The sequence below is a fragment of the Triticum aestivum genome, chromosome 7D, assembly GCF_018294505.1.
Source record: "Triticum aestivum cultivar Chinese Spring chromosome 7D, IWGSC CS RefSeq v2.1, whole genome shotgun sequence".
NCBI classification, from domain to species: Eukaryota; Viridiplantae; Streptophyta; class Magnoliopsida; order Poales; family Poaceae; genus Triticum; species Triticum aestivum.
In genome coordinates, this window is record NC_057814.1 from 393610805 (window position 1) to 393625165 (window position 14361).

Sequence of the window (14361 nt, forward strand, 5' to 3'; positions counted from 1 at the left end):
ATGAAATATATAGCGTTACTAAATTCTCAAAAGGATAATTTTGGAGCGGAACCGACTCGTCCCAAGGCTGCTTTTCATGACAATAACCAATCAGATTTTGCCAAGTTCAATTCACCAGAGATATGTGCAGGTCTGAGCGGTCCATGTCTCCTTGATAAGAAGATTCGCGTTGTGGACGGCTAGCAACAAGCCAACAATACATGCACCATCGACTTAGACATTCCGAAATCTTTGCCGACTCAGGTGTGGACGGCCTCTGACAAATCAATCGTTCAACAATACATAAATTTTAAGAATAACAACATGTATTTATGAATATAGAAACGACAATGATGTATCGTTCCCTCGCAGGGCCACCGTGGGATCTAGTTCCTGGCAGGCATACAATGGCATCGCATCGCAACCCCCCTCCGCTAAGGAAAAAAAGAGAATCAGTGAGGACGCAAGCAAGGGAACGCGAGGCCATGCCATGCCATGCCAAGTTGCCTGCCAACCCCCAGAGCCAAACCCAACAAAAGCGAGCGAAGGGTGGTGGAGTCAACCACATAGCGTGAGTCTTACCCGCCCCAACCGCCGAAAGCTATCCGACGCGGCCTTTACCCCTCACGCCAGCCACAGGCCACAGCCAGCCCACGCTACAAAGAGCCGATCATGCCTTCCCAGGCCGTCCCCTGCACACGCTCACACTCACACACACACACACACACACACACACACACACACACACACACACAATCTAGTCTCCTGATCTCGTCTCTCAATCCCGTAGATCACTTCCACAGTAGTTAGCCAGCTAGCCAGCTGCCTGGATTAGCCATGTCCTGCTTCGCCGTGCCCGTGCGCACCTCGTCGTCGTCGTTGAGGATAAGCGGCAGCAGGCAGCCGTGGCGGTGGTGGCGCAAGTGCGCGGGCCTCGCCGCCGCGGCGCACACCAAGCTCCGCCGCACCGTCTTACGCGTCCGGTGGTCGGCGACGGGGCGGCTGGGCGGCCACCGTCGGCGCGCGCCGGCGCCGCCCCTGCTGTCTGTGCAGCGCGGGGACCACATGAGCTTCGCGCCGGTCTATGTCGACGAGCTCTACAGCCAGCCCAAGGGCCTCAGCGTCGTGCACGAGGAGCAGCGGCCGCAGCCCAGCACCAGCAAACTCGCACGGCCAGCCGGCGGGGTGAACAAGGCACGCGTGCATGGCGTCGCCGCTGCTACCGGTGGCAACAAAGCATGTGCGGCGGCTGCGGCCGCCAAGAGCCTCGGCGTGAGGGGCTTCTTGCTGAGCCCGGGCAGAGGAGGCGTTGGGATGGGGGAGGTGGACGTGAGGGCGGAGATGTTCATCAGGAAGTTCAGGGAGGAGATGAGGCTGCAGAGCCAGAGGTCGGCCGAGGAACTCCAGGCCATGCTTGCAAGAGGCCTATGACCTCCATCGTACTAGTAATAATAACTCGTCTTCTCATGGATGTACTTAATTAGCCATGAGGATGCGTAGATTAGCTATAGCTTGGTTTGGTTTGCCGCTTGAAGAAAGTTGGAAAATGTTTCGATTGGGAGCTTGGATATCGCCTTGTGTATAGGATTGTAGAGCTTGGTTTTCGACTTGTATATAGGATGGTAGCATTCGTTGATCATCGCATGGAAGTACATGTACTGTTGGGTATTCATTAAAAGATGAAAAGATGATAACAAAAAAAAATTGTATACCTTCGTATATCAGAGCATTATCATGTATTCATCCTACTTGTGTTTGCAACATACAGTTGCTTCTAGTCTACTCTTCGTAAATATAAATCTTTATAGAGATTTCAATATGAACTACAAACTACATATGGAGCTTTTCTAGAGATTCCAATATAAACTACATACGGAGTAAAATGAATGAATCTACACTCTAAACTACTCCCTCCGTCCCAAATTACTCGTCGCTGAAATGGATGTATCTAGAACTAAAATACATCTAGATACATCCATACGTGCGACAATTAATTCGGAACGGAGGAAATACGTCTATATACATCCGTTTCATATTGGAATCTCTAAAAAGACTTATATTTAGGAATTGAGGGAGTAGAAGCTAAGAGCACCAGAAATTTGATGTTTACATATTGAAGATCCACGAGACTTGAGTTGATGTCGCCGATCATTTCTCTCGCAGAAAATAAAGCATGTGACTAATGGGTCAGAGCTAGCAACAATAACTTATTACTCATGAACGGTACAAATATCCATATAAGTGGGCGTATGCCATGGTTACCAAGAGGTTACAAAGAACATATGAGAACAAACTTCATTCTGCTTTTGGACATCACGAGTCATATCTGTACTTCACAACATCAGCAACTCACGAACTGGCATGCCATCCCGTCTTCCTAGAGATCGCAGAGAATACAGACACGACAATCCGGCAAAGGATGGGCAGACCAGGAGTTCAGGCGTAGCCAGCTTACACCTGCATTACACAACAGCTGCCAAGCAACCAGGGGACATGAACGCCTAATTGAGAAAATCCTTCATAGGATCGTCGTGGCGGACTCTCGTCATACGGTAGGCCTCCATGTCTTCCGCGGTGACCTCGTCGTTCCACTTCACATTGTACTTCCTCTTTCTTTCGTCCATCTCTTCCTTCTTCCTCTTTGCCTCCTACAGAAAAAAGTAGCCTAACTTCAGCACCAGCAACAATGAATCAAAAAAGAAGAAATATGCAAAGGTGGATGAACAAGAGATGCTAACCTTCTTTAAGGATTCCTCGAGCAACTTCTGGTCCAGGACAAGATCCTGAGGAATATCTGTTCCCCAAGTGGCTAGTTTCTTTTCTTCTTGTCGTACAGGTTCCTCTGCACCAAGAAATTCCAAGTTAACTTGAGCTGTTCATGACCACCGTAGAGTAACGCCTCAGTTGATTTAACACTATCTAAACTAAGCTAACATGAATAAACTGAAATCTGGGACTACTTTCTTAACTAGACAAGTTTCAGATAAATAAATAAGAGAACCACCTTCTATAGCAGAACAGATCGCTGTGTAGTTGACTATAGCATGACCTAATAGTTAATTAATACAATTTGGTGTTTTTTTCAACAGCAACAGTTTTATCCTATGACACTATGCTAAAGATATGATTTCACCATTATCCACTTTACAGTGTAACATTATCTGGCATGCGCAAATATAAAAAGAGCAGCCCGGTGCATGTAGCTCCCGCATGCACAAATATAAGCCAAAATAATTTCTCAACAACACACCTTCGGCAGCCTCCTTGCGGGCCATATTTTCCCTCATCAAATCAGCTGATGCTTCAGCAGCCTCAATTCCAGCAAGGCCTGTGCAGTAACTATTTTTAATAGTCTGCTTGCAGCACTTATAGCCCCATTGATGATCTTTCCACCATGAACCCCACACTGTTGTGTGGTTATTAATTAGGACATCCTCTTCATATTTGCTCTTAGGAAGAGCTACATCCTGTAGAATAACAGAGAAAGTGTGAACAGTTGAACTAGAATGATAGTATCCAATCTTAACTGTCGAAACAAAATAGCTGGCATCAAGTAAAAGAAAATTCAAATCTAAATTTATTTTAAATGGCAAAGCAATAGCCAATACTATACGGTAATCACAACTCAAATAAAAGCCCTAGAAAACCTACATTCCAAGTTAATTGGTCAGCAATTACAGTATTTATCTTATTTTGAGAAGTTTTATATGGTTATTTTTGGTATCCAATGACACCCATCGCTTACGACTGCATATAACAAACCTCAAGATGATCATCATCTCTTCATGCAACCCGCTGCAGTTAGCTGGCCTTCTCAGGTCTAGGATTGTAACAGTGCATATAAAATCATCTATAGTGAAACCATAGGGTGCTGTAATATGGTGTGAGGTTAAGAAAACAGTCACACAGAAGATTGTTCACACCATATAATTGATGTGAATCTTCAAAACATTATAATCAAACCACAACCTCGCATCATAGCAACAGAAGAATAGCAAATGATTATAATTATTAATGGGCAGCACTCGGTATTATGTACCAACCTGTCCCTTGATTATGCGACCAGTCCGGTCATACTCAATCTCTTTCTCACTTTGCCCAAGAAGAAGCTCACGAGGGATTGGTTCGTCAGATGCAGCATTCCCATACTTCTCCATAATTTTGTCCTTGCTTTCAGATTTCAACTTCTCCTTCTTGATTTTGAAACTCTTGTACAGTAGTTCAGCTTGAGATGGGGCTGCTTGCATATGGAAATCCTGCCCCTTGTCAAAAGCCTCCCATGCATGGACATTGAGTTGCTTGAACTCCAGAGCTTGTCCACTAAGTCTATTTTGGTTATCACCCTGCATCATAATAATATATCAGAATACTGAAGCTGATAGCATAGCCAGGAGGAGATTTGACAGAACTTTGAACAGTGTAAGGAATTTAACTTGTATCTTCTCTATAACTTACCACATAGAATTTATCATTGGGATCTGCATCTGGCAAAGGATCCTCACGCATGGAGCGGGTTTTTGGATCATAATATGCAGAGTTCACATCAAGATTCAGAAGATACTTTGCAGTGTCTTCTCTAATACGCAGATTCCTGTGAAGATCAATAATAAACATATGCATTAGAACCGATTCTCATACAACTGAGGTTCACATGATCTAGTATAATCTAGAATTTTAAAAGGGACAACATTTGTATCCAACAAGAACATACCTCACAGTTCCGGTGCTTCCACCGCCTGTTGTGCGCACACGCTTCTCTACCTTAGCAAAATCCATTTGAGCGCTCTCATCAACTTTAGCCTCATCTATCTTCAGGCCATCTTCTTCATCCTCTTCACTGCCCACATTCTCACCATCCTGCTCACCGTCCTTCTCCTCGAGCTTCTTGAGCTGTTGTTCTTTCAGGAACTTTTTCCTGGCCTCTTCTCTAGCTTCGTAATCTTGGATAACACGAGTGTAGGTTGATGTGTCATAACCATTCCAACGGTCACGCTTGCCATCATAATCAAGCTCAAACGACTCAACTTTCTCATCCGGTGCTATATTCATATTAGTATATTTAGCTCCAACATTCCGAGGTCGGTCCATGCATTCCTTCTTATTGTGAGTCATGGCTCCACAGCTGAAATATCAAGAGACATTATCCGCAAGAAATGCTTCACTACAGAGTCCAAAGAACATCCATGCTAGCTACTTTAGGGACTTCGTTACGAAGTCACGGTAAGTACTAACAAGAAAATCCACATAACAATGAGCATCACTGCTGGACGAAAACTAGCAGCATGAGATGAACACCGCACTTACTTCTCGCAAGCGCCTTTTCTGTATTTGTTGGCCTGGAAAAGCCTGGCACCCCTATCGTACCACGCTTTTGTGTAATTCGGATCCGACTTCCATTTCCGCTGATGCTTCAAACTCTGAAACCCATCCAAACAACAAGTCAGGGATCCACTAACCAAATCATCCCCCACCGCAAAAACTAGAATTTTAATAGGGCACAGAACAACTTACCGGCTTCTCGGCGTTGAGATACCATGGGGCCGAGGACATATACTGCGGGATGTGAGGGTTAATCTCGTTTCCATCCTCGTCGACTTCGGCAGGGGCGAGCCCCGCCTTACGCGCCTCCTCAAGCTCGAGCTGCTTCCGGTGGTCCTCACGAGACTTGAACGATACTGCCATAAACGCAAAAATCACACCGTTAAGATAACTGTCGACGGTAATTCGACACCCCGATTAGAAATTAGGCAACGAAAAGCCCGCGCGGCTCCCAGCGAAACCCTATTTCCCCTCGAACCAATTATGCCGCAGAATATGCCCCCGGATCTAAAATCGGAGAGAGTCCGCGCGGTTCACGATGCGAAATCCGCACCGGCGAGAACCGAGATAGGGTTAGAGTTTCGAGAAGATCGACTCACCTGAAGCGGTCGCCATGGCGCCTGCCTCTCCTAGTCTGCGCCGGCGGCGACGAACGGCGGCGAGATAACGAGAGACGACGAGGAAAGAGAGGAACGCACCCAAACGAATTTGGAGGATTTTTTTTCTTTTTCTTCGCGGTGCCAGTTATTATGCGTGGCGGCTAACCCGCAACCGTCAATGGGTCCGACTCGGAAGCCGGGAGCCCACGGTGGTTACCGCCATAGTGAGAAACGTGGACCGTCAAAGCCCAGTAATCCATCCCGGCTCGTTCGGGGGCTAGGGAAGAGCCCGCAAAGGCCCAACCGCGGCGCCCCAACCCCACCTTCCGCAACGACCCACACAGATAGGACTCGCCGGCTGCTTCGCCGTCCCCTCGCCGTCGCGTCGCGCACAGGCTCTGAAACCCTACGCACCGAAACCAGCCATTCCCAATGGCGGCCGCGACGGCGACCGCTGCCGCACCGGCCGTGTTCGCCCCGGCGCTCGTCTCTCCCCTATCGCGCCGCGCCTTCTTCCCGCTCCCCCGTCGCGCCGGCCAGCCCGCCATCCCTCGGTCTCTGCGGTAATTCCGTACCACCTCGCCTTTTTCTCGGTACTTTTTTGAGGATTTTAATGGCTGGACGCGATAAATCCTTTTAATTCTTGCCGGGAACTGAAGGCTCTTGGCGTCGGCGTCCCCGAGGAGATGTGGGGTGGTCGTGAATGCGGCGGCGGCGGCAGGAGCCCCTGACTTCAGTGACGATGAGAGCTCTTATGAGGTAGACGCTGAAATGGGCTACATGACCAGATTTCTATCTAATGCTGTGCACCTACTGAACCTGTGTTTTGATTTTGTGCTGTTTGGGTGTTAGATTCTGGGCATTACCCCACTCGATAGCTTTGACAACATGAAGCTAGCATACAAGAGGAAGCGCAAGGAAGCGGAGGAGACAGGAGATGAGGACTTCTTGGCCAAGGTTACGCGCTGTATTGAAGATTGACTGATTGTGTGATTTTGGCTTGCACTCCTTATTAGTTTTGTTGTGGTGCACTAATAATGGTGGTGCTATTGGGATTTCAGCTCGAGAAAGCATATGACACTGTGATGATGCAGCAGCTACAGTATAGGAAGAAGGGGGTCACATATGGATCGGTTCAGGTAGGCTGTTATGGCATGCATGGATGCTGATTTTTCATAATTGGGATACTCACAAGTTACAAGATTTGCATTGCATTTGTTACATATGTAGATGCTTTTATATATATCCTATTTGTAGAAGGATAGAATGGAGTAACTAAACATATCCTATAGAAGGCATTGTCAGTCAAAGGTACGGCGCGGTTATAACTGCATTGTATATATCCTAGGAAATGTACAGATGGATAGACTTGTAGGTTGAAATCATCTAAGTCCTTTCCTACTAATGTTCTCCGCTTAATATGATTTTCTTCATTACTTGTCTCATTTACTTTCTGAATGTCAGGTATCAAAGGATATCAAGTACGCTGACAATCAACCAATAGTTCCTTGGGGACCTAGGTACATTTAACTCAAGTTCAATATAAGGAATTTCTATTTCCTTGTTCCATCGACATTATTTTTCTGGGTTCACTTAATTTTTGTGATGCACGTTATGAAAATGGCAAATTCATTCTCTTTATTATCCATGAATGTCGTCATGAAAATGTTACTGGACAATTTTAACTCAGCAAGTCAGCATGATAAGCAGGCCTATCCCACAAGCGTGCATCGCCCTGTTTAGTTCAGCCTTCTCCTTGTTTATGCGTTTAATTTGATACCAAGGACCAATACTCTTATTCTGTATGGGCAGCACAACTTTTTTGTAACAAGGATATATGCACCAGGCACTTGTAATTTGAACTAAACAGCAGCATGCATGTGAAGTTAATACTATTGATAAATTTATGCATCTTGCAGACCCTCCAAATCAGCAGTAAAGGATGTGCGCATAAATATGGCAATATCAGCAACAATTGTATGATCTTAACACATTCCTAGCTATTACTGGTCTATTCACTATCATGTTTTTATGCTTTTCAGTGTCTACTTTCTAGTTATTGTGACTATCACGTTGATATGATTATTCTTATAACAAATTCGATTGATTTAAAGTTACCAACTCTAAATATACTTATTATAAGTTGTAATGCTTGAGCGTGCATTTGAAATTTCTGCGTGCATGTTAATTTAGTGTTGTTATCAGTTAAGAAGTTACACCATCCTCCTAGTTAAAAGTAGATGTCGTATTAGCCTAAAAGTCTGGTGTTCAATACTTCTCATTTTGTGTTCTTTGGGTAATGTTTCCATTAAAATGCCGTTATTAAGTATTGAATGCTACGAAATGCCTCTCTGAATCTCTTCAACGAAGTCTTTGTTTAAATGCTCGTATGTCTCCCTGGCCAATTTATTAAGGCCAAACATATCAAAAACTAAGGTGTTGGTATTTTCCTCATCTTGTGTGCACAAAGTTCGAATGCATCTATTTGGGCAAATGAAATTATGTTTATGGATATTTATTCCTTGACTAGAAGTGTATCTTTATTTTGCAAAAGATGTTTATTTCAGTTATATTGCAGGTTGTTTGCATTGCTATCATCGGTAATGCGGACTGGAAGCCTTTGCAGTTCTTGTGTTTTGCTTTCTTCTACAGAATACTTCAGAAGCTGAGGGTTACTGAACCACCAATAACTCCAATATATAATGTGAGACCATTTCCTAGACACTTACTAGCCTATAATTAGCACATCACTGTACAGTGTTGAGCCATTGTTGTCTGCGTGGATTTTATATGTATTCAGGAGTTTAACATAATCACATTTTCTGGTGCTTTCTGCAGGAGTATGGTGAGGTTGAGGGAAGAGGGGTACGAATGGCAAAACGTGTATTCCGCGCTTTGGGTTTGATATTTGGATGTGTATTCGCTGCGTCCCTGGTCAGTGGTGTTATCTTACACAATGCATTACCGCTAGATTCTTCTTGGGTTTTCCTGCTGCAATGTTATCTATGACCGCTTGTACTTTTTATTTGCATTTTGGTTGACTATTCTGTCTGCTATTCTTTTCAGGGTTATACAATAGCTCTTAACTTGGTTGAGTTATCTTGGCAGCAGACTCCCCGTATTGTTTATTACTACCAGGTATAGTTAACATCAGTGTGCACTAGCTTTTTTCATATCAAATGTGAAGTGTGTGTAGATGCATCAGCCATATTGTAGAACCATTGTGATCTGTGAGTTGAGCACACTTGTTCATGGAGGGTAACGTTCCATGTCAAGAACATGCATGCTGGCTAGATTAACTTTTGGTCCTTGCTGCATCACATCATCTTATGCTCACTTGTGATGTACTAAATTATTGTGTGTAATTATTTGTTTCAGGAGTTGATTGTTACGGCAGCTGCCTCTGTTCTGCTGTGCATCACGGCTTCGTACTACCGGTAAACAGTACTGGAGGAATTATATCCTGGCTTAGAAAACCTTTGGATGTTAGGACGAGGTGGGCAGCTTTCGGTGAGAGACTCCACACTTGTGTAGTGGCGTCACATTAGGGAAAAGCCAAGACGCGGACACAAATTTTTGAAATATACGTACTTGTGCCATCATTTGAGGTAGAGAATTTTGGGTGCGTGCTTCTGTTTGAACAATTGTGGGACTCACTGTGCAAAAGGCGATGGCTGGTGAACATATTTTGTGTGCATATTTAGCGGTGTAATGTATGAAATTGAAAACATATCTGATTCTTATCCGTATGAAGACTGATGGGTCCTTTAAGCCTTGTGCTTGTGGTTTGTTTTGGTGTTGTCGGCAAGCATGCTCCATTCCAAATTAATTGAAGTTCTAGGTTGGTTCTAAGTCTATCTTCTTTGACTTTGACCAAGTCTACTGAAGTTCTAGGCTTGTCATAATTGAGTACTCCGTTTGTTCCATAATATAAGAGCATTTTTGAGACAGAGTCTTATATTATGAGACAGAGGGAGTACCTGCTTGTGGTAGCTAGTCTGGTCTAGAAATGTGCAAAGCAGCACATCTCTAAATCCGAAGCTGCACAAAATTCGTACAGTTTGCAATTACTCAGTTAACCACTAGATAAGGAAAGATAAATCAATCAATGTCCAGCGTCGTTTGTGTAGGAGTAACAGTTTTCCAGCGCTCACTAGCAAAAGTTCATTCTTAACCAAGGTGTTTTTCCAAGCCCTAGGCGCTGAGCAAGCGTTGTGCCTCTGCTTAGTGCAATGACAGCTTAAGGTACTGTTTGGTTCATAAGTCTTTGGACTTTTTTTAGTCCCAACTTATAAGTCCCAAGTCCCCAAAAAGTCCCTACATGTTTGGTTCCTGGGACTTAACATGGACTAAAAGACCATATTACAACTATAAGTCCCTCATTGAGAGTCTTATTTCATAAGTCTCAAATGCCCACTTTAAGTCCCTACAAGTCCCTCCTGTTTGGTTTAGATGGGACTTAAAGGAACTTTTTTAAACCCCTACATCAATAAGTCCCTGTAACCAAACATCCTCTAAGCGATGCCTTTCTGTACGGATATCGTACGGACAGGACAGGAACAAGGGCGCCCAAAAATCAATTTTCAGAGCATGTAAGGCAAGAAAGCTGGCAGCGACGAGCTCGGGAAAGAGAAGCCACCAGGCTCCAGCCTAGACGAGGAGGAGCCTGGGAACCGAGGAGAAGGGGAAGGACTGGCGGCGAGGTCGGGGAAGGGGAGCTCAAAGTCCAGCCACGGCGCTAGGTCAGGGAAGAAGATGGGTGGTGAGGTCAGGGAAGAAAGCCCGATGCGCACGGTCTGACTTGCTCTCCTTTGTTTCTCTCACCCACTCTCCTTTGACAAACCCTAGGGGTCCAGCCCTTACCCAAAGGCGAAGCGGCAGGCCTCTGCTCAGCACTTAAGCACACCTAGTGCGCTCAAATTTTCACTGTTCTTAACTGAAGAAATACATAACCAAAGCGTTTGACACAGTTGCGTTGAGACTTGAAATTTTGAAGAACACATTTTCGCCCCTCTGGTTTCAACCAAGAGAACTGTAACATGTACCAAACCAGAAAACTTTGGAGTACCAAAGGGTTCCGATTGTCTTGTACTTCTATTCAATTAGAACCAACTGATTCAGAAGAAAAAAACAACAACCAAGAAATAGTTAAATGGTATGCTTTATAGCTACCAAATTTCACATCAACAACATCAGAATATAGCAAAATGGTTATTTACCAGTTAGTTACAAAAGAATGGGACAATTTCTCTCTTTCTCGAGACGCTGAATTGCAGCAAAGTAAACACACCTATACAAAAAGCATTACCTAGAACAAGCTGGCCTCCTGAAACCATAAACCCAATTTGTATGTATTCTAACACTTCAATGCAAGTAATGCTGAAGCTATGGAGACCGTGCATCCACCGGTCAAGAGAATCAACCACTGTTACCAAGCCCAGCCATCATCCCCGTAAATGTGGCTACTGCAAATCCAAGCACCGCGCCAGCAAAAACCTGATAAGATACCTCAGAGTCAATAAATACATATGTGAGACCAAGAATGTTGAATACTCCCTCTGTCCCAAAATAAGTGTCTTAACCTTAGTACAATTTTGTACTAAAGCTAGTACAAAGTTGGGACACTTATTCTGGGACGGAGGGAGTATGTCCCATGGTTTCGTGCACTTTCATCAGGTAAGAAGCAAATATGATGGGATAGGGACTAATCGCTTCATGCACTTGTGTGCAAGTACCATGCGTTAGTTCATGAAGAATTAGGCATTCATCTTCCTTAGCATGGCTGATAAGGGAGCAACAGATCAAACCTGAGGAGGCGTGTGTCCTATGAGCTCTCGCAACGGTCTTGTTTCAGCAAGTGGATGCTCTGATGGTAGCTCGTATACAATTTGATTCAAGACCTAACAATTTATTTAAAACAAGTTATAACTGGGATAGAAGCATCGCCAGAAGAGCAGAAAAATAGTGAATATACTCAACTGAAAATTATGGTGCTTCCCAGGTTATGCATATGGACTTAATAATAGCATGGCCTCTTAGGTTCACAAAATTTAACTAAAGGCACAGATCACCAATGACTTCTGTGGTAAAATGTTACTCCATGAGCTATTTAAGTGGACATAATTTGTTGGTGATCACCTAATTTGTTACTTCAAATAATGTTACTCCTCCTGTGGTAAAATGTTAATTCAAATAGCGAGTATAGTTTGTTGTATGAGCTATTTAAGTGGACATAAGCAACAAAACAAGCAAGGAAGTACATACGGTACTTACTAATGAGACTACAAAGTGTTACAACATGTCAACAATGCAACAAAGCCTAGATTGTTCTAGGCTTCCAGCTAGATTTGTGCTTTTCTAGCTGAATAAGAGACCGTAGTTTTAGCAATGGGCCACCACTTGGCATTCATAAAGTTGTTCGTTGCTTCCAGTATTTATTTGACATAATCCTTTCCGTCCATAAATTATTTTACTTTTAGTTACAAATATTTGAAGGTTTCAGATAGTACCTCTGCTTGCCTCCCTGCATGTAGCCTAACACCAAAAGCATCATACATCACCTGCAAATTTGCATTGCCAGAAAGATGGCTTTAGCGAAGATGCTGAAAAAAAGTAGCGCATATGTAACGCAGAGTGCTGCATTTTCTGAAGATGACATGGAATCATAAGCAACATGGCGAGCTCGTCGGGATACCACTATGCAAGACGTAGGGGAGTTAAAAAAAATACAGCCGTGAGAGTAGGCGGAGAGACTATCTGTTTGTATGGCTGTGCCTTGTGATGAACTCCTCCACACGATTGATTTTCAGTACTACTTATGCACAAGTAGGGGTGATTTTCTCATGCTTGCTACTGTCCTACTTTCTACTTGTTTGCTCAAGTTCGCAAATAAAGTCAGACAATATCACCACCATGACCACACCATGCCCCCAACCACATATATTATCCTCTATGTAATCATAGATTTCAGGTGTTTAAGGCGCTTGCATTTCTTCTCATGTGTACTGTACTTTCTATTATTATAGTAGTAATAACTGAACCAAGATATGCCGTCTTTAGGTTTTCTACTAAAACTTCAGTCTTGACTAAAATTTAGCTACTGAAGTGATCCAAGAAATGAACGAAATGATGTGTAGGTTTACCAAATTATTTACCAGAAAAGGATACTACTCGTCAGATCGACGACCCATCATCGAAAGATCCAACATTTCTAACAGCTAGAACAATCAAGACTCAAGAGAGAAACAGCGCTAACCACAGAGGCAAAGATGGCAGCTGTGGCGAAGAGCGAGCAGCTGAACCCTTCCTGTAGGCCGATGGCGACTGCGAGCGCGGTGACGGTGGCCGAGTGCGAAGACGGCATCCCCCCGGACCCCACCAGCTGCTTCGCGTCCCACCGGTTCTCCTTGTACCTACGCACGCGCGCACGGATCCCGTGACGGAGAGCTCAGATCCAGCAGCCGGCGCCGGATGGCAGGGTAGGGCGGGTGAGGCGCGCGAGAGATAGGCGTACCATGTGGTGAAGACCTTGATGGACTGGGCGATGGCGAAGGCCAGCACGGCGGCGATGAGCGGGCAGTTGCCGAACACGGCCAGGTAGGAGAAGGCGGGCGACGCCGCGGGCGGAGGCTGCGCGGCGGAGGCGGCGTCTCCCATCGCGGCCGGCTGGTTCTAGAAGCTTCCGCCCTCCGCCTCTTCCTCCTTGCGAGAAGAGAAGATCCGGGTCGGCTCCGACACGCTCACCCGCCGCGGTGCACTCGACCCAGTCACTCCTTGGCAAGGTGCCGGCGATTGGAGATTTTGGAAGCGTCCGAGCTGGCAAAATGGGGCCTTGCAGCTGTTAGGGTTGGACAAGTCACCATATATCATGTGAACACACATGATACCGCATCTCAAAATTCAAAATTGCAAAGTCCAATGGTGCTGGGAACAAGGGAAAAAGACAATTTAGTGGTGATGGGAATCAAGGGAAGGGTCGGCGACGGCAGAAGAAAGCACCTCAAGTTGAGAGGGGAGAAGGGGCTAGAAATCGCAAAATCATTTTACAGGCCGCCCTAAAACGATTTTGTGAAAACTCGAAGGTCCTAGCAGAACAGATCCATTAAAGCGTATCGTAAATTTAAAAACATAGATCATACTCCCTCCGTTTCACAATACATGCCTTCCATTTATCAAAATATAGATATATCTAGACATGCATTTTTGGACAAATGGAAGTCAAGTATTTTGAAACGGAGGGAGTATATAGTTCCCGCTACAAAGCTTATCACTACACACCGGAGTTCATGCATAGCTAAAACATAGATTAACTTGAGATCTAACATAGAATAGATAGGGATGCCAGCTCAGTTGCTGACGCCGAGGAAGGACACTTCCGCGGACCTGCGCCAAGCGTGGGCGTAGGCTTGGTCCTCCTTCGCCGCGGCGAGCTTGTCGGCGGCCCCTTCTTCTTCGGCCTGCATGG

The 14361-nt window shown here is 44.9% G+C and overlaps 4 protein-coding genes across 4 annotated transcripts; 2 read left to right on the forward strand and 2 right to left on the reverse strand.

Moving 5' to 3' along the window:
• The first annotated feature begins 556 nt into the window (after positions 1–556).
• Positions 557–1718, forward strand: LOC123166003 (uncharacterized). Its single transcript, XM_044583765.1, has one exon. It carries the CDS (start codon positions 817–819, stop codon positions 1408–1410), a length of 594 nt encoding a protein of 197 aa, XP_044439700.1. The 5' UTR covers positions 557–816; the 3' UTR covers positions 1411–1718.
• A 451-nt stretch (positions 1719–2169) lies between these two features.
• LOC123169807 (pre-mRNA-splicing factor SLU7) lies at positions 2170–6094 on the reverse strand. Its single transcript, XM_044587679.1, has 9 exons — positions 5898–6094; positions 5491–5654; positions 5284–5396; positions 4691–5101; positions 4435–4570; positions 4023–4322; positions 3230–3446; positions 2718–2821; positions 2170–2627 (listed from the first exon to the last, which is right to left on the reverse strand). The coding sequence occupies exons 1-9, from the start codon at positions 5911–5913 to the stop codon at positions 2481–2483; spliced, it is 1608 nt and encodes a 535-aa protein (XP_044443614.1). The 5' UTR covers positions 5914–6094; the 3' UTR covers positions 2170–2480.
• Positions 6095–6161: 67 nt separating this feature from the next.
• Positions 6162–9668, forward strand: LOC123169808 (uncharacterized). The gene is made up of 10 exons (XM_044587680.1): positions 6162–6460; positions 6557–6656; positions 6750–6854; positions 6959–7036; positions 7362–7417; positions 7817–7874; positions 8476–8601; positions 8736–8831; positions 8964–9035; positions 9276–9668. Exons 1-10 carry the CDS (start codon positions 6330–6332, stop codon positions 9336–9338), a joined length of 885 nt encoding a protein of 294 aa, XP_044443615.1. The 5' UTR covers positions 6162–6329; the 3' UTR covers positions 9339–9668.
• Positions 9669–11042: 1374 nt separating this feature from the next.
• Positions 11043–13732, reverse strand: LOC123168193 (uncharacterized membrane protein YuiD). The gene is made up of 5 exons (XM_044586070.1): positions 13411–13732; positions 13153–13309; positions 12407–12457; positions 11705–11797; positions 11043–11393 (listed from the first exon to the last, which is right to left on the reverse strand). The coding sequence occupies exons 1-5, from the start codon at positions 13551–13553 to the stop codon at positions 11316–11318; spliced, it is 522 nt and encodes a 173-aa protein (XP_044442005.1). The 5' UTR covers positions 13554–13732; the 3' UTR covers positions 11043–11315.
• Between the last annotated feature and the right edge of the window lie 629 nt (positions 13733–14361).